The 27,059-nt window shown below is 35.7% G+C and overlaps 1 protein-coding gene across 1 annotated transcript in view; it reads right to left on the reverse strand.

The window, feature by feature from the left end:
- APBA1 (amyloid beta precursor protein binding family A member 1) overlaps positions 1-27,059 on the reverse strand; it is a 98,704-nt gene that overhangs the window by 7,478 nt on the left and 64,167 nt on the right. Inside the window, exons 4-11 of the mRNA XM_032212644.1 lie at positions 24,496-24,535; positions 16,755-16,900; positions 9,650-9,682; positions 8,057-8,143; positions 6,556-6,741; positions 5,090-5,269; positions 4,193-4,405; positions 1,988-2,107 (exon numbers count right to left, since the gene is read on the reverse strand). Of these exons, the coding sequence (XP_032068535.1) occupies positions 1,988-2,107; positions 4,193-4,405; positions 5,090-5,269; positions 6,556-6,741; positions 8,057-8,143; positions 9,650-9,682; positions 16,755-16,900; positions 24,496-24,535 (1,005 nt within the window). The remainder of the gene's footprint in view (positions 1-1,987; positions 2,108-4,192; positions 4,406-5,089; positions 5,270-6,555; positions 6,742-8,056; positions 8,144-9,649; positions 9,683-16,754; positions 16,901-24,495; positions 24,536-27,059) is intronic.

Here is a 27,059-nt window from a genome sequence, read left to right on the forward strand (position 1 = left end):
GCATTTGACTCACTGCCACATAGTTGGATCATAAAATGCTTAGAAACAACTGGCATTAGCAAAAATATTACATCCTTTACTGAAAAGGCGATGAAACAATGGAGAACTGAGTTGGCAGTAGGGAATGAGATCTACGGAATGGTTAATATCAAGCGAGGAATTTTCCAGGGTGATTCACTTTCACCTCTTCTCTTTATCATCGCAATGATCCCACTATCAGTAATCTTAAAAAAAATGAAATTAGGCTACCAAACAGCCAAAGAAGCTGAAAAAATTTCGCATTTACTATATATGGATGATTTGAAACTCTATGGAAAGTCAGAAATAGAAATCCAATCATTGACAAATACAGTCCGAGTATTCAGCACCGATATTTCAATGCAGTTTGGCATGGAAAAATGCGCCACTGTATCCATAAAAAGAGGCAAAATCACTGCATGTGAGGGAATTGAAATGCCCAATGGCCAACTAATTAAATGCAACGAAAATGAAGCCTACAAATACTTAGGCATTCTGCAGTTGGATAATATCAAGCATGGAAAAGTAAAAACTATTATTGTCAGGCGAGAGTACACCAACAGAGTTAGGAAAATTTTGAAATCTAAATTGAATGGTGGAAATACAATCAAGGCCATAAATACCTGGGCAATACCAGTTATAAGATACACAGCTGGTATAGTTAACTGGACACAAGCTGATTTGGACATTTTGGACCGAAAAACCAGGAAACTAATGACAATGCACTATAGTTTACATCCATGTGGTGATACTGATAGACTATACCTGCCCCAAAAATCAGGTGGCAGAGGATTATTACAAGTGAAGCAAACAGTTGAAGAAGAAAAACATGCACTGGCTGATTATTTAAAAGAAAGTCAAGAACATCTATTAATTGAAGTAAAGAACAAAAAACTACTGAAGGCCCAACAGACGAAACAAGAATACAGAAAACATGTGATAAAATCAAGAATGGAGAGTTGGCAGAACAAAGCACTGCATGGCCAATTTCTGGAAAAAATAAAAGATAAAGTGGACAGTGAACAAACTTGGTTATGGTTAACAACAGGTACATTAAAGAAAGAAACAGAGTCACTAATCCTGGCTGCGCAAGAACAAGCTATCCGCACAAATGCCATTAAGGCCAAAATCGAAAAATCCTCTGATGATGCCAAATGCAGACTTTGCAAAGAAGCTGATGAAACTGTTGATTACATACTCAGCTGCTGTAAAAAAATCACGCAGACTGATTATAAATTGCGGCACAATTCAGTAGCACAAATGATCTATTGGAATTTGTGCAAAAATTATAATATTAAAACAGCAACAAACTGGTGGGAACATCAGCCTGAAAAAGTCACCAAAAATCAGATGGTCAAGATCTTGTGGGATTTCCATATACAAACCGAAAAAATACTGGCTCATAATACAACCAGACATCACACTGGTTGAGAAAAATAAGGTCACAATCATAGACATCGCAATACCAGGTGATAGCAGGGTCGCTGAGAAGGAAAATGAAAAAATCGCAAGATACCAGGACTTAAAAATTGAAATTCAACGACTATGGCACAAACCAGCAGTGGTAATTCCAGTGGTAATTGGCACACTGGGTACTATTCCAAAAGCACTGGAATTACATTTAAAACAGTTAAAAATTGACAAAATCACCATCAGTCAAATGCAAAAAGCCGCACTGCTTGGATCTGCACGCATATTACGAAAATACGTTACGACGTCCTAGGCCCCTGGGTGGGGCCCGACTAGTAACCAATGCCAAACCGGCGGAACAACTGGTCGCTGTGATACAATTATATAATAACAACAACAACAACAACAATAATAATAATAATAATATAACAATGACAAGAACAACAACAATGTATCATGCTCAGTATTCTCATTACATGATAATGTTTTAACTGGAAGCATTTAAAATATATACAATAAATAGGATTATGAATAAGAAATTATATTGAATATTACTTACTATGCCATTCTGTACACTGAAGCCTAGTTGGTATCTGAGGTCTGGTCTTCTAATGAGTACAGTAGTTACTGGAGGACATCTCACTATGTTCAGTTTCACTCTGGCTTGTGTTTTTAAACCCTGGAATACAAGATAGCAGGATTTTCACATTACTCTTTTGAAATCTGCAGTAGACCTTAATATGGCAAGTCTACTTTTAAAAAGTATTTGGGTAGCATTACATTTAATTTATTCTTAACATAGAAGCAAGGCATACAAAAATAAATAATTATAATATCTATATCAGTTAAACGGTAGGCAATTAATTTTCCCAAGCGGCCACATGAGAAACTGGAGCTGTTGTGGAAGACTACTGCCACTTAGTACCTATGAATTAATGCCCTTATATTGAGTTGGGCAGTAGAACCATTGGGGCCAATACTATTCAATATTTTATTGATGACCTGGATTGATGGGTGGATATCACATTTTCAGATGACATAAAATTTGAAGGTCTGGCTAACATTCAGGGTACAAAATGAGATTGCAGTCTAATCCAGACAGATTGGAAGACTGAGCTGAGAGGACAAAGATGCCCTTCATAAGGGAGAAATGTAAGTTATTACTTACATATAGGAAAGAAAAACTTAGACCACACATAGAAGACAGTGATCTCTGTGCCTTGGGAATCACTATATTGGAAAATGATTTGACTGTGGTCATAACATAAGCTAAATATAAGAGCAATGTGAAGCAGCTCTAGAAAAGTTCAGTTCAGATATTCTGTATCAAAGCCATGTAATAGCCTTAATCACTTCTACATTCTACATTCACAAAACCATTGGAATATTGGGCAACATATTTTCCTAGGATTGCCACAGATTATAACACACTCAAAGAAGAGCAACAAAGGCATTACAGGAACTTGAGGTCATTGCTCTATGAAGACAGGTTGAAGGTTAAAGGTTTATTGCATTTATATGCCGCCCTATTCCCGGAGGGACTCAGGGCGGCTAACAAACCCGGGGGGGGTGGGTAGTACAGGTTGAAGATATCTGGGATCGGTCTGGAGAAAAGACTAGAGAGATATGATATCAGTGTTCAGTACAGACCAGGATGCTACAAGGAAGATGTTCAGGAATTATTTTCCTTTAACACAGAAACTAGGATCAGAAATAAGGAAGCTAAACTACAACTAGGTTCTATTTAAGGAAAAACTTCCACCCCGACAGTAAGATCTGTACAATGGTGCTACAGTCTAGGGAAGTTGTCGTTGTCCATTTCTGACAACTTATTTTATTCTTTTCCTTTATTTTCCTGCCACCTATTCTTGAAGGCTCAGTACAAATAAAAATCAATATCAGAATAAAATAGAAAGCAACACCTTCAAAATTAATGAACCCCTAAAATAAACAAAACAAAATCAACATTAAAATAGAAAATATATAGTTATGCATACGCCAGATGCCAATTTCACATGCCTTCCTTCTATGTTAGACGGCTTTAAAGGATCTGATGGCTTTAAAGGGCCATCAGATGGAGATCTCATAAAGGTAGGACATGGAGGGAGTTGACCTATCTGAACTGATTGGATGGGCAGATAAACATGGGAAGTGATCTCTGCTAACCCTGATAAAGACAGTAATGATAATGACAGCCATATCTTAAGGTTGGTTTAATTAATTTTCCTGGCTGTTGCTGCTAATAGGACTAAAAAAATTATCATGTCCCCCTTTTATTTATCAACGAATCTAGAAATTTTTTATCATTCAGAAGCATTTAGAAATACACTAACACCATTATATTTTCTTCACATTTTCCAGGGCCTCTTCCCCTCGCTTCTGAATGAGAGATTCACAGGGGGCTGAGGAGAACAAGTAATGAAATGTGTATTGCTGTCTTATGATACAAAAGCTGCCTTTTTACATGTACACAACATCACAGTATATGTATGAAAAGATGGCACTTCTTGATAAACATTCATTATTTTGATTTTATCTTATAGTAGCAGTCACTTATGATTTTTTTTCTTTGTGGACTATTGCTTTAACTTACTGTATAAAGGGAATAGTTAGTACTATTTCTGTCAATAACTTTTATTATCCCCAATTCTTACATACTGAGATATCATATTCCAGTTTTAGCTTGCTAAACCGAGAAAGCCGCTGTTGGTTAAGTAGAGTCAGGATCCTACTTTAAATAAACAAAAAAAATCATTTTCTGTACCTTTATGATACTCTGGCATGTAGACAGTGGTAGGCCAACTAAACTAGTCCCATTGATCGACATGATCTGGTCTCCAATATTCAGCTTTCCAGATTTCTCTGCTGGTCCCCCATGCATCATATTGGCAATGATAACTGTAGGCAAGATGGATCCCCACCCGGATTCTACAATCACTACGCCTAGAATTTCACCTTTCTGCTTCTCAATGAAAACCTGGATGGAAGAGAAGAAAAATCAGAAACAATTCTCTGTTACGAAATGTAGCAATCCTGCAAAGCAGCCCCAGTTGGCAACACTTTTTGCCTTACCCATACAACTACAATATGAACATTTTTAAAAAGTCAACTTTAATAAAAAGTATCTAAAGTAAAGTATATAAAGTATATAAATGGTATGCAACCGTTGAGTGGAAATAAAGGAAGTAAATATATTAGCATTTTAATTGAATATAAATATTTCCAAATTACAGGTACCCTGGCTATTCTTCTGCATGTAGTATTTCAAACTTTATAGTTAAAAACAGCTTTAATTGTATGGAGACTTTTAAATAACTTTTCTTACAAATATTTTACCTCAACAGGAAAGCAATTGCTGATAAAATAACTAGCTTTTTTTCCCTACTGCCACTTCACAGTGATGCCCAGTATGTCAAAACGTTGGAAAGTTGTGTCTTCAACAGAATGCAAAGCATGTTAATCCAAAGTGTGAACATTTTTAAAGATGAAAAAAGGAGAGTAGGGAAGAGAGAAAATAACTGTTTTTGCAGATTTTAAAAGTAAATAAAAGTCTGTATATTATTGAAGGAAGTCACTCATTAACAGAAGCTTTATAATTAGCTGCGAAAATTAGGTGAGAGGATTCTTAGCTGAAAAGTATTGCAAATAAAGAGGTGCATACATCTTTGCAGTTTTCAGACTTTGAGAAGTGGATCAGATCATCATTGTACATATCTTGAGTATTGAGGAGGTCACTGTATTCCTTCTGACTCAGGTCTTCAGGATTTATTCCATTTGCCCTTAAGAACTCCTGGTATGCCACACTGAATGCCTGGCCAATGGACTGCGCAATTAACTGTGCCTATATCAGTTGTAAAAGGGAAAAAAAACATAATAAAATAGTTAAGGAAATCCAGTAGGAGCAGAGAAATTTTAAAAAGGTTTCCAACCCCACCATAAGCTGGGGTGTGAAATATATGGCAATATATCAAACAATGCATGACCATGAGTAAGGTTACAAAGAGCCTGAGGGAAATAGATGAACCCTAAAAAGTCATTTGGGTCCTCAATTTGAAAAGCTGCTTCAAATTACTGGCCTCAACAATTGCATGGATGGAGCACTTTATGGAATAGCAAGCAGGAGGGAGTGATTTTATTGTTCAGAATGTCTACTAGACTCAAGCAATAAACGCTCATTTGCACCCTCTGAGATTTTCCTTCTAATATGATGAAGCTTTACAGAAAGAAATAGACAGACAAAACTGTATTTACAGAGCAATTTTCCCCCTTCAAGTTCTTGGTTTGGTCTATTCATGGCCAGGTCACCGTAATCTTGCAGCCATCATTCGTGGTTTAGTGGATTAAAGAAAAACATTGATAGTGTAGGTTTTGCATCATTTTCTCCTGGCATTGTTCAAAACCATCACTCTTCTCTCAGCCTGAGGGTAGCACCCAAAATTAAGAAAACATACTCCTATTTTTTTTTGTTCTTTTTGTACATGCTTCTCATCACCAAATATTGTCTATTGTAGGATTAATCTTAGTTGGTTATAAACTCTGATTGTGATGATTGTCAGGGCCAGTTCAGATGTAGAAGATGGAGAGGATTATCAGCCTGAAGGATTCAGCTGAAAGAGTCACATAAAAACATAGAGAGGCAGCTGTCACTGGCCACACAAGTCAAAGAGGTGGAGCCAACGTCCCCTACACTGCAAGTGTCCACAAAGGCGGTCAGCAAGACTATTGGCCAGAAAGAACCCTACCTTGTCAAAGAAACTAACTCAGATCTCGCCATCCATATAGAAGGGATCAACTATCTCATTTACCTCACCATTGTGTTCCCCAGCTCCTTAGCAGCCTTCTTGTTTGTTCAACCCTTTTGCCATTAAGAGTTCTATTTGAAAACCATTTTAGAAAAGAGTTCTTACCTATGTCTCTGTTATTTCCATGATTCAGGACATGGTCTGGGAGAAACAATGACTAGCAGGCTAGACAAGTGACAACCTTTCTCTTACTGATAGGTTCCTTTCTATCAGGATCAGCACATGCATTCTTTCATGCCCTACAACTATGGATTGCAACAAACAGCCTGATGAAAGAGGAGGATTCTATATTGATTTCAAAAACAGAAATGATGACGTTCCTTACATCTTCAGATTCAAAAACATGGCAGATCATTTTGTACTGCCTCTTCCCATCCTGAGAAGGATGAGATGCCTCCACATTATCTTGAGAATTTGATCTTGGCATTCGCCTTCGAGCCATCAATACAACTATATTTCCAATATCTGCAATGTAGGAAATGGTCCTCAAAGGATGATCCATCATTGTTTCCTTAAAAAAAAAAAGACCCTTGCATTAGTGTTCTTTATCACTAACATAACCATTTAAGAACACTGGCATTCCATATAATTTGAGTTTTCCAAATTAAAGGAAACCTTCATCACCTATACAAATCAAGGAAGAATAAGAGTTGCCACCTGCCAGATCACAAGAGTCTCTTGTAAAATACTTATTGGGATCCTGGCGTGTACAGGTAATCCTTGACTTATGGCTGATGATTATTTGCAGTCATGGTGGCCTCAGAACAGATGCTGTATGACCCGTAAAGCACTTCCAGCCATCATAAAAATCAAGCTGGCCCCTTCACATGACCGCATTTTAGGCACTTGGCAACCTGTTGACATTTATGACCAGTTGCCAAGAACCTGGGAATCACATAGATTACTATTTGTAATCTTTTCTGTTGGCTTTCCAGGAAAGTCAATGGGCAGGAAAGGGACATTGGATTTGGGGTCTTTTCCCCCTGCTTGCTAAGTTATTTCCCCCTCTGCTCAGTACAGGAGGAGAAATCCTTCTCCATGCCAGAAGAACAGACCTTAAAATTAGCAAAAACTCTAGAAAATGCTATTGTTCTGGAAGACATTTTCCTCTCCAGATAGTGAATGCCAATGTTTGAGCTTTTCAGAATGATGGTATTTGCTAGTATCTTTACCAGATTAAAACTCCATTCCTCCAGCATCCCAAGGGATCTCTCCTCCTGAGAGGGGGAAAACCCGCATCTCCCTCAAATGTCATCATTCTCTTGACTGTTCTTCCTGATGGGGCAGGGGTGAGGATTCAGGCTTCCTGCCCTACCAATTGGGAAGTCCATTTTATGACTCACAACTGACCAAAGAGAGCAAGGATGGCAATAAGTAAGCAAAGTGGTCACATGGCATTTTGCTTAATGACCGCTTTGCTCAATGACAGATTCTGAGCCCAATTATGATCCTGTGGAATACTACCTGTACCTTATTTTGAAGAGGAATAACTTAGTCATTGTACGTGAATTATGACTGATACTAATATGGAAGTTTGAATATTTTAAAATCTAGGACTGTATTCCCCTCCCCCCCTTGAAACTGTTGCTTGCTGGCATTCTTGATCACTCCAATAAGCAATCATTGCAAAAGTTATGTTTAAAATAAGAAATGATATTTTTAATGTAAACAAATTTGGAAAGCAGTTAAATTATTTCATCTTCTTACAAAAATTCTAAACTATGTTTTTTTTATAGTAAGGCAAGAAGTAAATGGAAATAAAGAAGAAATGGCTCCATGATGTATTTCCAATCCTTGTAAAATAGTTTATACAGAGTTTGCTATACCTGGGTGTCTGCATTTAGCACTTTTATTCTCTGTGTTGAAATGAAAAGATCCACTTCAGTCATAGGTTGAGATTCACCTTCAGGAACCTGCAGTTGAAGCCATTTGTCATTAGGAAATATGTACTTCAAAAGCCATATTTTTAAAAATATTGGATTAGATATGAATAAAATAAATCTTACAAAATGTACTATTTGACTGTGAAGTTAATGATAAGCAGAAATAGTATGAAATATGAGTGATGGAAAATGGTGAATTTCCTCCCAACTCTGGGTCTGTGTGATATTTTTTCCTGACATGAAAACACATTCTCCTCTGTCCTCTTTCTGGCATAGGAGCTCTCCCCGGATTCTTTTAAATCAGTTCAACAGCCAATCTTTCATTAATTATGGCTAATGAGCTCAAGGCACAGTTAGGTAGAGATGAAGAGATGGCATTATGCTGTTTTGGCTACCCAAAAAGAAGAGGGAAGAAAAACGAGCCAATGCCCTACATATGCTCAGTATTAATTCCCCTCTTCGCCAAAGTAAAAGCACTGTCATAAAAACAGGCTTTCGTGTGCATTCATATTCATGATATTTGTTTTAGGTCGAAGCATTACCAGTTTAAACGGTTAGTCATAAGAATTGCAAAAATAGTAAAATAATCCCACTTCCAACTCCCACTACAATAAAGTTTATTGTTAGGAATGATGAAAAAAATGTAGAACTTGCTACAGCCATACAAATGTAAGTATTATTACACTAAAATGAGCTATTCATAACATATGTACAATGCATGCTAAATATCACTGTGGTTACTGTGGTTAAAAAAAAAATCACATGCCAATCACCAAATGATATTGATATTGTTTTTTATAACTGAAGGTGCAGTAAATAAGCTTATTAAAACCTCAACTGGCATAACATATCTATTTGTTGAAAAAAATAATTGTAAATGCTGAAAATGTTGGCCCTGTACAATGCTCTAGAACAGTGTTTCTCAACCTTGGTGACTTTAAGTCCTGTGGACTTCTGGGAGTTGAAGTCCACAGGACAAAGTCACCAAGGTTGAGAAACACTGCTCTAGAATATCACATTATTGTATTTTGCTGCCCACTGCTGAACTGTGTTTGCATCAAAATGCTTTCTATAATGTGTATACTGCACATAATTATATAATTTAAATTTTATATAAGAAAAGTAAGCCATTTGGTTGCATCCAGCAATTTTGTTACATCTATTAATTAAGAGAAATGAAATTTTAAAATGAAATAAAATATAACTTGTCTTTTTTGGAAAGAAAGATTTAATTTATAAAATTAAACAAGCATTCATTAGCTCTATATTTGGGATGTGCTTTTAGCAATAGCATGTTTTCATTTCATTAATAATTATATTATGGTCATGAAATGGTTAATAACAAGCAAAATATGTACAAATTGGGCCACTTGTTATCTGACATGTGTCAATTTACATGGTGGTTCAAACATTTAATGAGGAACATTTGCTGGATACAGGGTTTGTTTTAAAAATGTGACAAAGAGAGATGCAGAAAAAGTAAAATGAAATAACAAAAGCTAGACAACACATCAAGCTGATGAAATTGTACTGCACCTTCTTTCTGCTTTTGGCTAATTTCTGGGCCATCTGCTTAGCATGAAATAAACAAAAAAAGGAGAATAGTTAGCTAACATCTTGTAGAGACTCTATGTCAACCAGGGATCTATAGCAGTACATCCGTTGGTGTCACCTAATTAAACTGTGTATACAGTACATCAGAACAGCCTTTCCAACCTACACTCTCTCATTTATGTTACAACTTTTATACATTTCAACCAGCATGGCTCTTGGTGTTGACTAGAAACCATGGTATTTGCAGTACAATACATTGATATCAATGTTTTTCAACCTTGGAACTTTAAGATGTGTAGATGTCACCATCAACCCCTTCACCTTCAGCATCAATGCTATGAAATAAAACTAGCAACTATCAGTGGATATTATTTCCCCAGAGGCTACCAAAATAGTTTGCTAGGCTGTCCCTTTCTCACTGCAAGGAGAATCTTATTACTTTAAACTTACTTCTTAGGGACTGTGGCCTCCTTATAGAGCAGAATTCAATAAATGTCATCCATGAGATTATTTTCAAAATGAAGACATTGGTACAAACCAATTCCAAACCAAACAAAAACAAAAACAAAACCCACTTTTAGTCTGCTTTAGATATATGTCTTCATGTCACAATGTGAGATCAAAGAATTATGTTGAATAGCAAATTATATATTTAAAAACAAATAAAACACTTTCGGTCTACTTTAGATGTATGTCTTCATGTCACAATGTAAAATCAAACAATTATTATTATTATTATTATTATTATGAAATATATTTTCATTATTTTTACATTTAAAACAATGCAATACCGCAGAGTCGAAGTGACCATACATCCACATTATACACAATTAGTCTCAACCATTAACTATTAGCCTACTTACCATGTTTTCCCGAAAATACGACCTGTCCTGAAACTAAAGCCTTGCCACATTTTTTGCGTGGGCAAAAATATAAGCCCACCCCCAAAAATAAGACCCCCCTCCGGCCAGGCAGAGCACCGCTCGCCGACCTAGCGGTATCACAAAAGCACCAAGCCGCGGGAACGAGGTGGGGGGCAAAGGCTCTCGCGTTGCTTGGTGCCTCCTGGGTACTGCTAGGTCGGTCAGCGGCGCTGTGCCCAGTTGAAGAGGGGGGGTTGCCGGGCAGCTGCTCCTTTGCGAGCGGGCTCCCGAAGAGCCAGGCACAGCTTCAGGGTCGAATGGCTGTGTTGTGCTGTCGCAGCAGCAACACAGCAGCCATAAGGTGATCACGCTCACAAGCAGCCGTCCAGCAACCCCCCTTTCCGGCCGGGCACAGCGCCGCTGACCGATCTAGCGGTACCCAGAAGGCACCAAGTAACACGAGCCCCTGTTCGCCGCCCTCCGCCTCCCATGGCTTGGTGCCTTCAGAATGCCCCTAGATGAGTGAATGGGGTTCTGCATGGCTGGAGAGGGAGGTTGCACGAGCGGCTTTTCCACTCCCCGCTAGAGCGACTCACAGGCTCACAATGCCCTTGGCTAACTCTACAGTACCTGCAGAGCCAGGGCATCTCTGCTGCTGGCGCCGCCCGCCACTTGGTTTTTTTCCCCCGGCTTTAAAAGCACGGAGGACGGATGCCGCTCTGGAAGTATGCTCTATGGTTGTTGGCTACAACCATAGAGCATACTCCCAGAGCGGCATCTGTCCTCCGTTGCGGCTTCCAAAGCACGGAGGTAGGATACCGCTCTGGGAATATGCTCTATGGTTGTACGCTACCATAGAGCGTACTCCCAGAGCGACATCCGTCCTCCGTGCTTTGAAAGCCGGAAAAAAAAAACCCCAAGAGGCAGGCGGCGCCAGCAGCGGAGGTGCCCTGGGCATTGTGAGCCAAGGGCATTGTGAGCTGCGCAAGCGGGGAGTCGAAAAGCCGCTCGCGCAACCCCCCTCTCCAGCCATGCAGAGCCCCATTCACTCAGCTAGGGGCATTCCAAAGGCGCTGAGCCGCGGGAGGCAGAGGGTGGCGAACAGGTGCCTGTTGCTTGGTGCCTTCCAGGTACCACTAGATCGGTCAGCTGCGCTGTGCCCGGCTGGAAAGGGGGGCGCAACACAGCGATTTGACCCTCAAGCTGTACCTGGTTCTTCAGAAGCCCGGTTGCAAGGGAGCAGATGCCCGGCAACCCAAAAACAATAAGCCCTCCCCTTTAATAAGCCCAAGGCCATATTTTGTGGGTCAAAAAATATAAGACCCTGTTGTATTTTAGAGGAAACACGGTAGTGCATTATCTATCCTTTTGTCCAATTATAATATATACAGTTTGTTCCAGTCTTTTCATCTTGTCTTATCTGTTCCAGATTTCAAAATATTCTGATTCCCCTTTATTTTTAAGTTCAAGAGTGAGCCTATCTGCTTCCGCACAGGCCAACACTTTTCTGATTATATCTAGCTCTGATGATGTATTTTCTTTTTTCCAATACTGTGCAAAAGTTATGCGCGGCGCAGTTAGTACATGTATAATTAGATAGAGTACATTTTTTTAAACCCCTCCGGTATTTATGCCTGGGAGAAAAAATTCTGGTTTAAACAAAATTTGGTCTCCCACCATTTGTTCCAACCATGATTGAATCATTTTCCAATATCTTTTGTCCTCATTGCATTCCACCACATATGATAAAAAGTGCCTGGTGTTTTTTTACACTTCCAACAATTTGGGGCCAGATTTTTAAACATTTTGGAGAGTCATGCTGGGGGGAGATGCCATCTGTAGAACATAAAGATTTTCTTTATACATCGTAGCCAATGTTAGTTTCTGATTAAGTATCCAAAGTTTTTCCACTTAGCCAATTCCACATTATAACCAAAATTTTTCGCCAAGGCGAAAAGTTTCTTTGACATGTTCTTCCTCGAGTTTATATTCCAATAAAAATCTATACAGCACTTTGATCAACTTGTTTTCTGTCTTTATCAAAAGTTTATCTATCACTGTGTAATCTTTAGTAATCTTCCTTCTTCCTGTCCTGTGCAAACCTTGATTGTATCTGTACATAAGACCACCATTCTACTTGTACCCCTTGTGATGCCAATTCTAATCTAGTTTTAATCTCCCCCTGTCTGTTCAATAACTCTTTATATATAACAATATTTTCCATATTAATTAAATTTGGGTGCATATATGCTTCCATCGTAGATAGCCAAATGGGTGTCAAACAATTATTCTGAATCGCAAATTACATATGAAAAAACAAAATAAAGTTTATTTTAATAAAGTTCTAGACAAGGGGGTTGAATTATTTTCTGAGTTTTAATAAAATAATTTATTTAGTCCTGTTTACTTGATTTATATACAGCTTTGCAAGCTCAAAGAAGCTCACAGAGAGCTCCCACTTCCTCTTTTCTCCCCACAATTAACAATCTTGAGGGGGATTGGCTGAGAGAGAACGACTGACCCAAACCTCCTGCTGTTAGAATCTGGGTCTTCTTGCTCCTCGTCAATATCTTATCACTACATTCATCCTTGCAAATGCTATTAGAGGTGACAAATGTGTTTCTATGAATGCAAGCCAAAAATTTCATCCAACATCGTTGCTCATTATGCAGTGAAATTCCAGATCCTGATTTCTGAGCAACAGATTTACCAGAAGATTTATTTAACTAGTGAAAAGAGTTTAACAGTAAGGCTGCTTAATGTAAAAACAATGCATATCCTAAGCTGACTAGACTGTATGGAGTTTGCTGAGGAAGACACACAAAGAAATAGATGCAAAAGGAAGTGTTTTATTTTATGATTACACTGCCATCTCCATCTGCTCCCATTGTACATAGGAGTTTGTACTCCCTCTTTCCGCATAAACTAGAAAATGCTCATTAAATGGGAACAGATCACATGAAAATATATTTGTTAATGGAGTTGCTTTCTTAATTCCAAGAGACTGAGAATATTAGATTAGATTATCTTTTTTTATAATTTAATAAACTGCTAATGCGCCAAACATTAAGAAACAAGTCATTTTGCAACGTAGCTCTAGTTTGAAGCCAATGTATTATTCATAATGTCTCATTTGTTGTATGGTGGTTGATGAAGAACTTACAGCAAAACAATATGAACAAAGCTGATTTTGATTTCAAAAGAACCTCAAATATTTAGCAGTATTTCATCCTTCGTTTCATAGAAAGCATACAAGCCTAACAGAACCATGTGACAGACATTTGTCATTTAAAATTATACAAAAAGATACGATTTATTTCTATTTTAGTAACTATTTGAGGTACTTTTTAATGACACTTTAGTTTTGTGCCACTTTTGACAATGTGAAACAATTCAATTTATAAATATGTACTGCTTTTAACTTGTAACATATTTCAGTATTTATTATATTGCCTAAACTCCAGCCAAAGTTGAGCATCTTTAATCATCCATTCATTTTAAGCTTAACAAAATCAATGAGATTTAAGGAAGTCTTGCTGGACTGAGCAGTATCTATAACATTACTAACATTAGTTTTTAAAAAAGATAGGTTAATCTCCAAAAATACTTTTATACTTTTAAGATTCAAAAAAGGTTAAACTCGCTAGAGTTAAACCACTATTTGTTTGATTGCTAATGAGCTTTGAATATGTCACTGGCAAAGCAGAACTCAATATAAGAAAAAATGGAATGGAATTTTGTCTGTTTTTATTAATTCATTTTGCATTTTATAGTTACTAATGAATGACCTGAAAAGCTCAAATTTCATGCCAAGGTTTAATCACTTTTAGAGAAACCAAACAATGCCATTATTTGCATATATTTATACAATTTTTAATTCTGCAGTAAAAGAAAAAGTACTTTGCTGATTTGCTACAATATGTTCATTTTATATTTTAATTACCATATTAAGAGGTTCAGTGCCATAATGTAAATAGCTACCTAAAGACCCAGATGTATTATGTAAAAAGTCCTATTGAATGTAAATTAATCCAATTTTATGAAACATTGTCTGAGCTGTATCTCTTTCCCTTGTAATTCCTGGTTCTTTGTGGACTCTGATTCACATATACAGGTGAAACTCGAAAAATTAGAATATCGTGCAAAAGTTCATTTATTTCAGTAATGCAACTTAAAAGGTGAAACTAATATATGAGATAAGACCCATTACATGCAAAGCAAGGTAGTTCAAGCCGTGATTCGTCATAATTGTGATGATTATGGAGTACAGCTCATGAAAACCCCAAATCCACAATCTCATAAAATTAGAATATTACATGCAATCAATAAAACAAGGATTGTACATAGAACAATATCGGACCTCTTTAAAGTATAAGCATGCATATGTACTCAGTACTTGATTTGGGCCCCTTTTGCAGCAATTACTGCCTCAATGCGGCGTGGCATGGAAGCTATCAGCCTATAACACTGCTGAGGTGTTATGGAAGACCAGGATGCTTTACTAGTGGCCTTCAGCTCTTCTACATTATTCAGTCTCATGTCTCTCATCTTTCTCTTGGCAATTCCCCATAGATTCTCTATGGAGTTCAGGTCAGGCGAGTTTGCTTGCCAAACAAGCACAGTAATCCCACGGTCATTGAACCAGGTTTTGGTGCTTTTGGCAGTGTGGGCAGCTCCAAAATCTCCTGGTAGACTGCTGCGTTGACCCTGGTCTTAATGAAGCACAGTGGTCCAAAGTCCTGTTGCTCAGTGGTCCAAAGTCCTCTTTTCTGATGAGAGCAACTTTTGCATCTCATTTGGAAACCAAGGACCCAGAGTATGGAGGAAGAACGGAGAGGCCAATCAAGCACAGTAATCCCACGGTCATTGAACCAGGTTTTAGTGCTTTTGACAAAAGTTGCTCTCATCAGAAAAGAGGACTTTGGACCACTGAGCAACAGGACTTTGGACCACTGTGCTTCATGAAGACCAGAGTCAACGCAGCTATCTACCAGGAGATTTTGGAGCACTTCATGCTTCCTTCCGCAGACGAGCTTTATGGGGATGCTGACTTCATTTTCCAGCTGCCCACACTGCCAAAAGCACAAAAACCTGGCTCAATAACTGTGGGATTACTGTGCTTGATTGGCCAGCAAACTCGCCTGACCTGAACCCCATAGAGAATCTATGAGGCATTGCCAAGAGAAAGATGAGAGACATGAGACCGAACAATGCAGAAGAGCTGAAGGCCGCTAGTGAAGCATCCTGGTCTTCCATAACACCTCAGCAGTGCCACAGGCTGATAGCTTCCATGCCATGGTGCATTGAGGCAGTAATTGTTGCAAAGGGGCCCAAACCAAGTACTGAGTACATATGCATGCTTATACTTTTCAGAGGTCCGATATTGTTCTATGTACAATCCTTGTTTTATTGATTGCATGTAATATTCTAATTTTCTGAGATGGTGGATTTGGGGTTTTCATGAGCTGTATGCCATAATCATCACAATTATGACAAATCACGGCTTGAACTTTCTTGCTTTGCATGTAATGACTCTATTTCATATATTAGTTTCACCTTTTAAGTTGCATTACTGAAATAAATGAACTTTTGCATGATATTCTAATTTTTTGAGTTTCACCTGTATTAATTCTGCATTCGTATAATAATTTAGTTTGGAATATTCTGAAATTTGAGATTTGATAGGTCCCATTTTACTCCCTCAAGTTATATGGGAAATATGTTCTTTATCAGATGCCTCAGTTCCCTTTTAACTGCCACATCAGTGTTGTCTTGGCTTATTGTAATCCTATTGTTTCTGAGAATTTGTCAATCATTTTTGGCAATTTTGATTTTCATGGCCAGCTGCTATTAGCAAGCTGACAACTGTAGAAACAATATTTCCCTTTCAGATGAGCATTCTTTATCTCTCAATAAAGGGAAGATAAATTTATTTGAATGTATTAGCTGCCTACTGGACTCAATTATAACAAAATGTTAATCTAGAAATTATGAAAACAGACTATGCATTAAAAATATAAATTTATTTCAATCTATTAGCTTCCTTCTGGACTCAATTATAACAAAATGTTAATCTACAAATTATGAAAGCAGACTATGCATAAAAATAACAAAACATATCAATTCAATAATAGAACTATTTCCAGAGTACGGTTCAGGACAGAGATAAAGTATGGATTGGTCACAGTTGCAACTCAGACATCACGAGAGTGACTGATTTTCACCTTAATTCGGCTTACTGCTTCCTGAGCCTGCATCATTCTCACATTCTTGGACGGAGTTTTGTCTGAAAGGAGTTGAGTAGAGCCAAGATAATTGGCAGCAAATATGATTCCATCGATTAAATCTTCAGGATCACAAGGCCCTGGAACTACAGTATATAAAAATTGAATTATTGGGCAAAATTATATATTAACAGGGAAATAATAAATATATTATTATCAGTACTAGCATACGCAGGCTACAAATGGAATTCTCGTGTGGCTGAAATTCATCATTCCCAAAAAGATTTGATACAATCAGAAATGAACAGAAGGAATATCTTCTTCTCTATCACAAAGAAAACACTTGATAATCTAATTTATTTTGACATTTTTTTTGTTGTTGTCTGAGAAGTGCCCCTTAAGCAAAACAACCTGAATGGATATTTTCTCTCTCTCTCATCTCAGAAAGGCAGAGAGCGCATTCATGCCTTTGCCCTAGCAATGCCCATTGTTCTTTAGCCTTGATTATCCATCATTAGCTTGAAAGGAAGGAATACCAACTGACATAACCAACGTTGAGGGCAAAAAGTAAATTAAATACATGGCCATGTATTAGCTTCATGACATGGCCAATATTCATCTTAAACAATAGCAACAAGCCGTGGAGCTAGATAGGCAGCTAGAAGTAGACATTGATTAGCCAGAGATCAGCTCTGTTGTTTAAAATTGTTTTCTATAAATTGAGATAATTGTTTGAACGTCAGACATTTTAGTTTGTGAGATTCTTGCTGTTTTAACATGCACATCACCAGAATCACTGCCATGAGATTGTGAGAAGAGGACATATGAATGAATGAATGAATGAATGAATGAATGAATAAATAAATAAATAAATAACATGAGAGACCGCCTGCTGCCAATTACCTCCCACAGACCCATTAGATCTCACAGGGTTGGCCTCCTCCGGGTGCCATCTACCAGCCAATGCCACCTGGCTATTACCCGGGGGAGGGCCTTCTCTGTGGCAGCTCCGGCCCTCTGGAATGAACTCCCCGCAGGGATTCGGACCCTCACCTCTCTCCAGGCCTTCCGAAAAGCCGTCAAAACCTGGCTTTGTTGGCAGGCCTGGGGGTGATGAGTTCCCTCCCCTCTCGACATGTATGGTTGTGCGACTGTTGCCTACTTTTATTATTTGTATTTAGTCTTTTATGTTCCCACCTTTTTTTCCCCTTTGAATTGTTCGCCGCTCTGAGTCCTCCCGGAGAAGGGCGGCATACAAATAATAAAATACATACATACATACATACATACATACATACAACATGTCACTGCAAGTGGCTCTGACATAAACATCTATCTTAATTATGTACCTGGCATAATAATATAAATGCATCTTTTGAAATGTGTGCAGTAACTTGAAAAGGGCAGAAGGGAAGTTGACTGGAAAATTAAAATACCAAGCATATAGTAATTAGATCACGGAACTGAATCTTTTTGGTTGAAACAGAAATCACATGGACCAAAATTAAATATGAAACTGTAATATAAAATTAATATTCAACCAAAATTGCAACTGTTGGAATCAAAAAACCATTTGAAACTTGTGCCTGTGTAATTAAAATGTAGATGCCAATAACTGAAGAAACTGTTATGCAAGTATTTGGAGAAGCATATCTTAATATGCTAGATGTAATTCATTCTCCAAGAATACACAGAATTGTAAATAGCCTAATTTATTGTTGACTTGTAAAGCTGTGTTTGCAATACAACTTAATTAGATTTTATTTACAGATCTAGAATATTCTGAAGAATGTTCAGAACAAGAACTAGTGTGCTGAGATAGCAAATGTTTCAAAGTAGGACTGCAAGATGCACCCTTACCTATCGTTGCACTGGGTCATTGTCCCACAGATACAATTATCTCTGGGGTTTGTGGTGCGAAAAAATAAGAAAAGCAGAGTCATCTGCTGAATCCAGAGTTTTGCACTATAGGAATGATATTTGTGTTGCAATGTCACAATACATATTTTGTTACTTAATCCCCATAGACATGCACAGAAGGAGGGCTTTTAGGGCATAAGGAGTAAAATAAAACAGAATCAATCCATCCAATAAGGTCTATGAATGCATAAACCAAAGGAAAAATAAGCAATACAAATTGAAGCCACTAGCTATTTCAGTTGTTATTTATTCAATTTTCAGGTCTGGGTTTCTTTAATTTTTTTTCTTTTTAAAAACAAATATCATACCTAATATGTTTGAATATAATTTAGTATACAGCCAAAGGCATGCAAAATTATTACTCCTTACTGTTATTTTTAATGCTAAACATCAGCATGCAGAAAAATAACCTCGCTTTAAGGTGTGCTTAGATTCAGTTCACTTCTGATCTTTTAGAGGCAAATTAGCCATGCAGAATTAGTGATCCATATATGTGGCCTAGTAGTTGACTGAAAAGCACAAATATCATATAACCATTTTTTTAAAGTAGCATTTGCAGATATGACTTGAATTACAGATAAATGAGATTTGAATCTAAAATCTATATGCCTTTTATATTAAAATGATTTTATAAGTTAATATAAAAGGGCTAGGTACCAATCCTTTACTATATATTGACAAAAACACTGGTTAGCATGTCAATGTAAAGTCCAACCAAGGATTTCTCACTAGCCATTTACCACAGACCCTTGACTGTACAGACATGCAAGAGAGAAAAAGATGTAAACGTGATGATGACGGTGGAGTTTTTTTCTTGAATCTGGCTAGAAAAATCATTATGTTCAAATCCTATGCTAGATGCAACAAGGTAAGTAACATATGACAAAACAGAGGTGATGTGAAATGTGTGTTTCCTTCTCTGTCAAATAGCAGGTAAGAGGAAATTGGTGAAGGAATGCTAGTTTTACTACCAATTCAGTCCCAAATGGGATTCCTTAAAGTGGCTCCACCTATATCAGGATAAATGCTCTGTTGATCCTAGGAGGAACTTTTATCTGTGAGAAGCATCACTGAGGAAGCAAATTAAAAGACTCAGAGAACTGCAAGAAAATGTGGCCTGGGCTGGAATCTCTTCCCTAGTATGGAAAAAGGTTTTAGAAAAAAAAACACTTTATAATAACTATTATGTTAAATCGATAAACAAAAGACAAATTTATATTAAAACATTAATAAATTGTGTTAATAAAAGTAGAAACTTCAAAGTAAATCACCACCATCACCATGAAGGACAGTAAAGAGAATAAACAACAGTTCCCAAACGGTGACCTATATTCCTTGAAATTCTTCTTGGGATTTTGTTGAACTCATTCAGAGTTTATGGTAAGGATAAATGGTGATCTAGCCATTTTTGATGAAACAAAAATAGCCTCATAGTAGAGATTGGTGCCCATAAAGCCAATGCTGGATACCAAAATCTCTCAGAACAAAGGAGAGATCATGAAATAACCTGCTTGCTTTCTGGACAGTCACTACCTGTAAGTGAACTGCAGAAACAAAAATTTCATGGTTCACTCACTAGTTGAGCACCTGAGAGATATAGGATTTTATCCAAATTCACAGTTGCCATGTAGCCTTGATTAACAGTAAGTCATCTGATCCTAATTTCTTAGGCACATTTGAATTAGATTTTCTTTTAGAACAGATAATAATTCCTCTTGGTGAGTTTCCTTTTTTTCAGGCTTGGCCATACGCTAAATAAATAAATGTAACCATGCAAATATAGATGTGATTTGGACTTGAAATTATAGGATAGAAGGGACCGAAGGGGAAGTTTTTTTTTTTTTCTTTTTTCTTTGTCTAAACCTTTCACTCTTGGATTATCACAGTGATGACTCAAAAGATTGCATGACTAAAAAGAGTTTTGCAAACAGCCTTCAGAGAAAGCAATTACATTAGATTTATTTCAAAAGTGTTTGATCAACTTAGCAAAAAACTGCCTGAGTCACTAATTCCAAATTCATAGCATTGGGGAAAAATAGATGAAGTCACAGAGGTGGAGATAAATAGTTCATAGAATAAATTCATTATTTGCAAGAATAAGAAATAATCCAAGGGATATTTTGGTCCATTTTGTGAGAAAGAAGACAATGGATCAAATCCTGCAACATTTTAATATAAAATTGAGGATTGATAACGCAGATATAATTCTCTTGAAAGAAATCCTTATCAACTTCTATGTAAATAATACTCCTTCTTGCCTGAAAGATTAATGCAAAAGAAGGTTTCACTGGGATAAATTAGGTGTGCATTTTTTACTTTTAGATGGAAGATATTTTGACTGCATTCTATTCAAAAGACAAGGTAATTTAAAAAAACTTTAAAAAACTGGAAGGTTGGGGAAGAGACAATAGAAAAATCACAACAGATGTAAAAGGAATCTGGAAGAAATAATTTTGAATTAGAGTTACAGGTATTGACTTTTCTAAATTTTTGGTTTAGTTATATATTACAAAGGTCTAACATGGAATTTAATAGAGCATTCTTTTCAATGAATTCTATTTTACAAGAGAAAAATGCTAGAGACTTGCAGTAATATAGCACTATACCTAAAGTGGGACAAGATTTGACTTCAACAAGCAATTTTAGACTAATATCATTATTGAATGATTATAAGTTGTGAACATAGCTGATAGACTGTAAATATTTATTTTATTCATGAAGCTCAATATAGGTTTTTATGTAAAAGATAGTTAAAAGATAATGTCATTAGACATTGTTGTGGAATATTTGGAACAGCATGATGAGAAACAAGCTGCATTATTTTTTTTTCCATGCAGAAAAAGCTTTTGACAATTTGAACTGATTTTTATTATTTAAAATTTGGGATTATCTGAATTTGAGAATATTTTATAAAATGAGTAAAGTAGATGTATACTTTCTTGAAAACACAAATTATTGTTAAAGAAGATCTGACAAGAACATATGCAATACCAAAAGGAACAAGGCAGGGCTATCCACTGTCCCCTCTTCTGTTGAGTTTGGTTCTCAAAATTGAATGGAGACATTAGACAGGATGAGAAGTTTATTGGAGGTAAAAAATTTAAGACACTTATAAGTGAAGATGTTTTGTAGCTGGTTTTGATGCTAGCTTTAGAAGATCTTTTCAAGGGAACCGAAATATTAATGGAAGGCTAAAAGAACCGGTTGTTGTTTTCAGCATATGGCATTGTTACATTAGCCATGAGGCCACAATCCTATTGCAGAGAAGTATTTTGGCTGGCAATTTACCAGCTCTGTTGTAGGACATGCTTGAGCACTTCCTAAAATGCACCAGAGGAGGGTGAACTGTCTTCGCACCAGAAAGACAAATGATTCTCCTGCAGTGTCATTCTAAACCCTTTGCCAGAGCTGCCTTGTAAATGGACACTGCAACTGAGAAGGTTCAGAGCCGGCAGGAACCTGACTGCCTGCACAGAACACCAACTTGTCTCCCCACTGAAGTGGTACCTATTTATCTACTTACATAGAACATGCTTTCAAGCTATTAAGTAGACAGAAGCTAAGGCAACTGACGGGAGTTCACCACACCATACAGTGCTAGGGATCGAACTATTGGAACAGAGACCATTTTCAGCATCATTAAGCCACTGCTCCTCTAAAAGAACTGATACATTGGCCAATTTTAGGGTTAACAAATAAAAGGCAAAATGTTAACAAAAACTATGAAGATATAAGATCAAAAATAAAGAATAAAATGGGTTTTAAGATTGAGAAAAAGGTAAAATACTTGGGTATTAATATCACAAATACAAACTGTATCTTATCTCAAAATAATTACACTAAGACATGGAATGAAATTAAAATATATGTTAAGATGGGTGAAAATACAAATGTCATTGCTAGGGAGAATTTCTATAATTAACATAAAAGTGCTATTTTTTTTCAGGACAATATCCATTTGGACATATATATTATATTTCCCCTGCCACACAAATTTAGATATACTTTTCCACATAATTGATATGCAATATGGAAAGGTATATATAAATTTGTGTGGCAGTGGAAAAAATAGGAGTTAGATATAAGGTGTTACCAGATACAAAAAACAAAAATAAGATTGGGGTTAACTGAGTTGAAATTATATTTTGCAGGTTGCCATTTATAGTTTGGATGAAAGAGTGGATATTGCTGATAAACAGGGGGCTTTTGCAACTAGAAGAACATGATCTGAGATTTGGAGGGCATGGATATTTATGGTATGATAAAACTAAGGATAATGTAGATTTTAAAAATAATTTTGCTAGATGTGCAATATTGAAAATATGGAACAGACATGAACCCAGATTGTGCCTAAAAATATCTTTGTAGCTCTCAGCACTAGATTAATTTCATTGAAGAAAAATGATAAGTAAACACAAATTACTAACAAGGTGGGAAATTGAAATTTTTGTCAAGAGGAATCCAAAATAAAATAAAAGAGAATATCTGGAAATAGAAGGCTACACTTATCAATAGTTTTCTCATGTACAATTATTAAAAAGATTTATGTATTGGTTTTAAGTATTAAGACTGAGTGTTTGAAATATAACTGTGTGCAAAGGATGAACATATTAAAATGCATAAATGTTGAAAAACAAGTGAAGGAAGATATAAAATAGGCTAAAATTTGATTATAATGTATAAATGGAACAGTAGGAGAATATGCACTCAAAAGAATTAAAATATACATTATGTTATAATCTTTAAAGGGGATTTTTAATAAAATGATATATTGCTGGTATATTTCAATTGAAAAATTGTCTAGAATATATAAAAGTACTTCAAATTTACAATGGATATTTTAGCATGCTTTATAGCTGTGCAAAACTGTTGGAAATTTTAACTCAATAACATTACATAATAACATATATTAATTCAGAAAATTTTAAAGAGTAATATACAATTGAAACCAGAAGTGTTCTTTTGGAACCATTCAATAAACTGTTGTGAAGAAGTCAAGGAATTTTACTTTTATACATACATTTATACAAAGGTGGAAAGATTGGACATTACCCACAATGGAGAAATGAATAGTGAAGATGATGGAATTTGCTGAGATGGTCACATTAATTGCTTTGATCAGAGAAAAGAGACTAAGTTTAATGCTGACTGGAGAGTTCTTACAGACTTTTTGTGTGAAATAGGAAAAAAAATGAAACTATGATATATGTTCTATTCAGTTTGATGAATAGAAACAAAATTGATTATAGAAAAATGTGATGTAAGTAATGCTGTAATCCAGAATAAGAGATTAATTTACATCTATAACTGCTGTCAAAAAATCAGAAGCTACTTTTTAATATATATATTCCCCCCCTGCACTTTTGGCTTTGCCTTTTTCTTCCTTCTTTTTTTCTTTCTTTTAAATATTAGTTCTTGTTAGTTTTTCTTTTTCTTTTTAAAAGAAAAATAGTTTTATATGACTAAAATTCTAATTAAACTGCTGAGAGACCAAACAGTTGAAGAAGTTAGTGTTCTAAAAAAGTTTATTGTTTTCTTTCAATGTTATTTCTTTAGTCCTATTTCTAAAAATCCACAAATCTTGAAACTTGTTATTTTTTTTAAAAAAGGTGAATCATTCAGGGATGACATTTCTTTCTCAGCAATCTCAAGTGATAAAGCCCGCTTCTTTCTCAGATGTTCTTTCATTCTTTATGCATAATTAAAGATCTCAGAAAACATTCAAATGAATCTGAAAACTTTTCAGTTTAATAATTCATCCCACTTTATATATCCGTATAGACCAATTTAAATTTAAACAAAAGACAGGTTGACAGCTTACCTTCAACATAGGTTGGGAAAGAAGCCAAGCTCTTCCTTGACTGTAATTAAGACAAACAGGATATCAAACCAAGCTAAGCATGCTGAGGTTTGCTTTAAAAAGCCTTTCATGCAGACCTGGCAAAGTTATTCATCACACAATGACAGTTATTACCCAATCTCTGTAGACAGTCTATTAAGAAATCCTTAAATATGTATACCCTTAGCATTAATTAAGACTTTCCAGATTTACATGAGTATATAAATGTTAATATTTCTAATACACAAAATGTCATTAATAAAAATAATGTGAAGAATTCAAAAGATTTCAATATTGAGGACTTTCAGGGAAAAATAATGAACGGAAGATGCCTCTGCTAAAAGCAGGGCTAACAAAGTGGCAGAATGAAAAGCACTGAATAGACCATCCCTTTGTAATTCCTCTCTGGACAAGAAGAGGATTTGAGATCACACATAAGTTGCTCCGCACAAGGAGATCACAAGAAAGAACCTCCAAAAGATGTGAAGCTCTTTGTTCAAATTATGGAGGGGGGCTTTATGGACACTGTGATTGCATACTTCCATTTCTAATCACTTTTGAAACTGCTTATTAACTGCTTATTTTCACTCATTAGGAACTTTGGTATCAATATGTTTTACAGCACAAGGTGAGTTCCCTTCAATTCTTAGCAAAATAAGTTTTAAATATAAATTTAGGGACTTTAAAAATCATTTTCGGAATAAACAGCAAAGGGGTTATTAGAACTTATATTTTGGAAACTTACAAACAGAGGAAGGGGCTGAATTAAGATTTTGAAATTAATTGTAAGAATCCTTTTTTTGGAAAAATCCTGATGTTTTTAAAATTCTTTCTGGATAGAAGACACCATTTGCTGTATTTTAAGAGAAGATGATATATTACTAAAATTGTTTGGACTTGCTGTGATTAAGTTATTTCTTTATATATTTCTTTCTTTTCTATTTTTCTTTCTTGTTTTTTTCCCTTTTTTGCATATTCTAGTTCTTAGTTTTAGTGTTTAATTGTAATCTATATACTATTAAAACTGTAGTTCCTGTAACCTTTAACTGGGTGAAATTGCATCATAGAGTAACAGTTTTTAAACCCAGGTACTTCGGATGAACTAACTTACAGGATGCATTTAAAATCCAGCACCCATGGCTTCTATGGAAAGTTGGCAAATTTTATAAAATATTTTATGACATAAATATTATCATAAAATGGTTTATGACATAGAACAAAATGCCATAAAATGTTTCCTGTACTGATATCCGATGTGCTATAAAATTCAACAGGGGCTATTTTCAAGGCAGATATGTTTATGAATGTATTCCTGAATTTTTATTAACTTTTCCACTATGTTAAAAGTTCTGTCATTGTTGAAGGCACTGAAATATCTTTGAATTATGACTCAATGGGTTATGGGTTGTCTAGTGTTTAATAAAATTACTATTTACAAAGGATTTATATATCCAGAACTGTGATAAAAGCTTTAAACTATCCTCTAGTCAGTTCAGACTACTAAACATATGAACACTAAATCCTAAAATATAACATAGTTTAGAATTTGCTTGGTTTAGCACAATATGTGTACCCATCCAAATTAAGAAATCATGATTGATATCAATCATAGTGTACGAGTTCAAATTTTATGCTAAAAAACACCAAATAAATTATGGTTTAGTGCTATTACTAAATCAGGCAGTCTGCAACATAATTCTGAGAAACATAAAAAGATTCAACCATATGCATGTGCAGTTAACCTCAGAATTTATTAGTGACAGAAAGCAGTAAGACATGCATCTTAGCAGCTTTTAAAAATACATATCAATGTATATTTCAAAATTATTTCTTCAAGACAAAGAAAAAAAGCAACAATTTTTAGAGATATTAAAGTATAGATTTACCACTAACAGTTTACAATGGAAACTACTTTTTAATGGGTTTTTACTTGACATTTGAAAAATGATCAACAGTAATTTGATATTAACTTTTAGCAGTAGTTTTATTTCTAAAGATGAAGCAATAGTTAATTTTTAAATTTGTACTACAGAATTGGCAGAAAACATTTGCTGGAGTACACTATTTTAACTTAAAATGAATGAAGAACATCTATATTATTGGCTTCTTCAATACTTTTATGAGCAAGTCAATCAAATTATGTGGTTTATCAGTGTTATTATTATATACATAATTTTTGAGGTGATAAGGATTCATTTGAAAGTAAATAAGTTTGTCAATGCTGCAATAGCTTGGAATAAGAAAACCGCAGACCCAAGTGAGAAAAAATAATAGTAGAAAAGAGTCTGCTAACAAGGCAGTTTCTGAAAATTAAGCATTAGGTAAAATTCTGACATTTGTTTTCACAGAAGAAATTTGTCACTGGGCTCATCACCTGATCCATTACAAGCCTGCAGTTATTTTTGATCCTATTGTACTAATAAGCCCTTTAAATAATTTATACAATTGCAATGAATAGATTATAGTACATTGTCTACTGTATTCAATAGCGTGATAATAAAGCAGCATAATTAGATGTATAAAGTTTCTGAGAACAGCTTGCTATC

The sequence above is a fragment of the Thamnophis elegans genome, chromosome 3 (assembly GCF_009769535.1).
Source record: "Thamnophis elegans isolate rThaEle1 chromosome 3, rThaEle1.pri, whole genome shotgun sequence".
NCBI classification, from domain to species: Eukaryota; Metazoa; Chordata; class Lepidosauria; order Squamata; family Colubridae; genus Thamnophis; species Thamnophis elegans.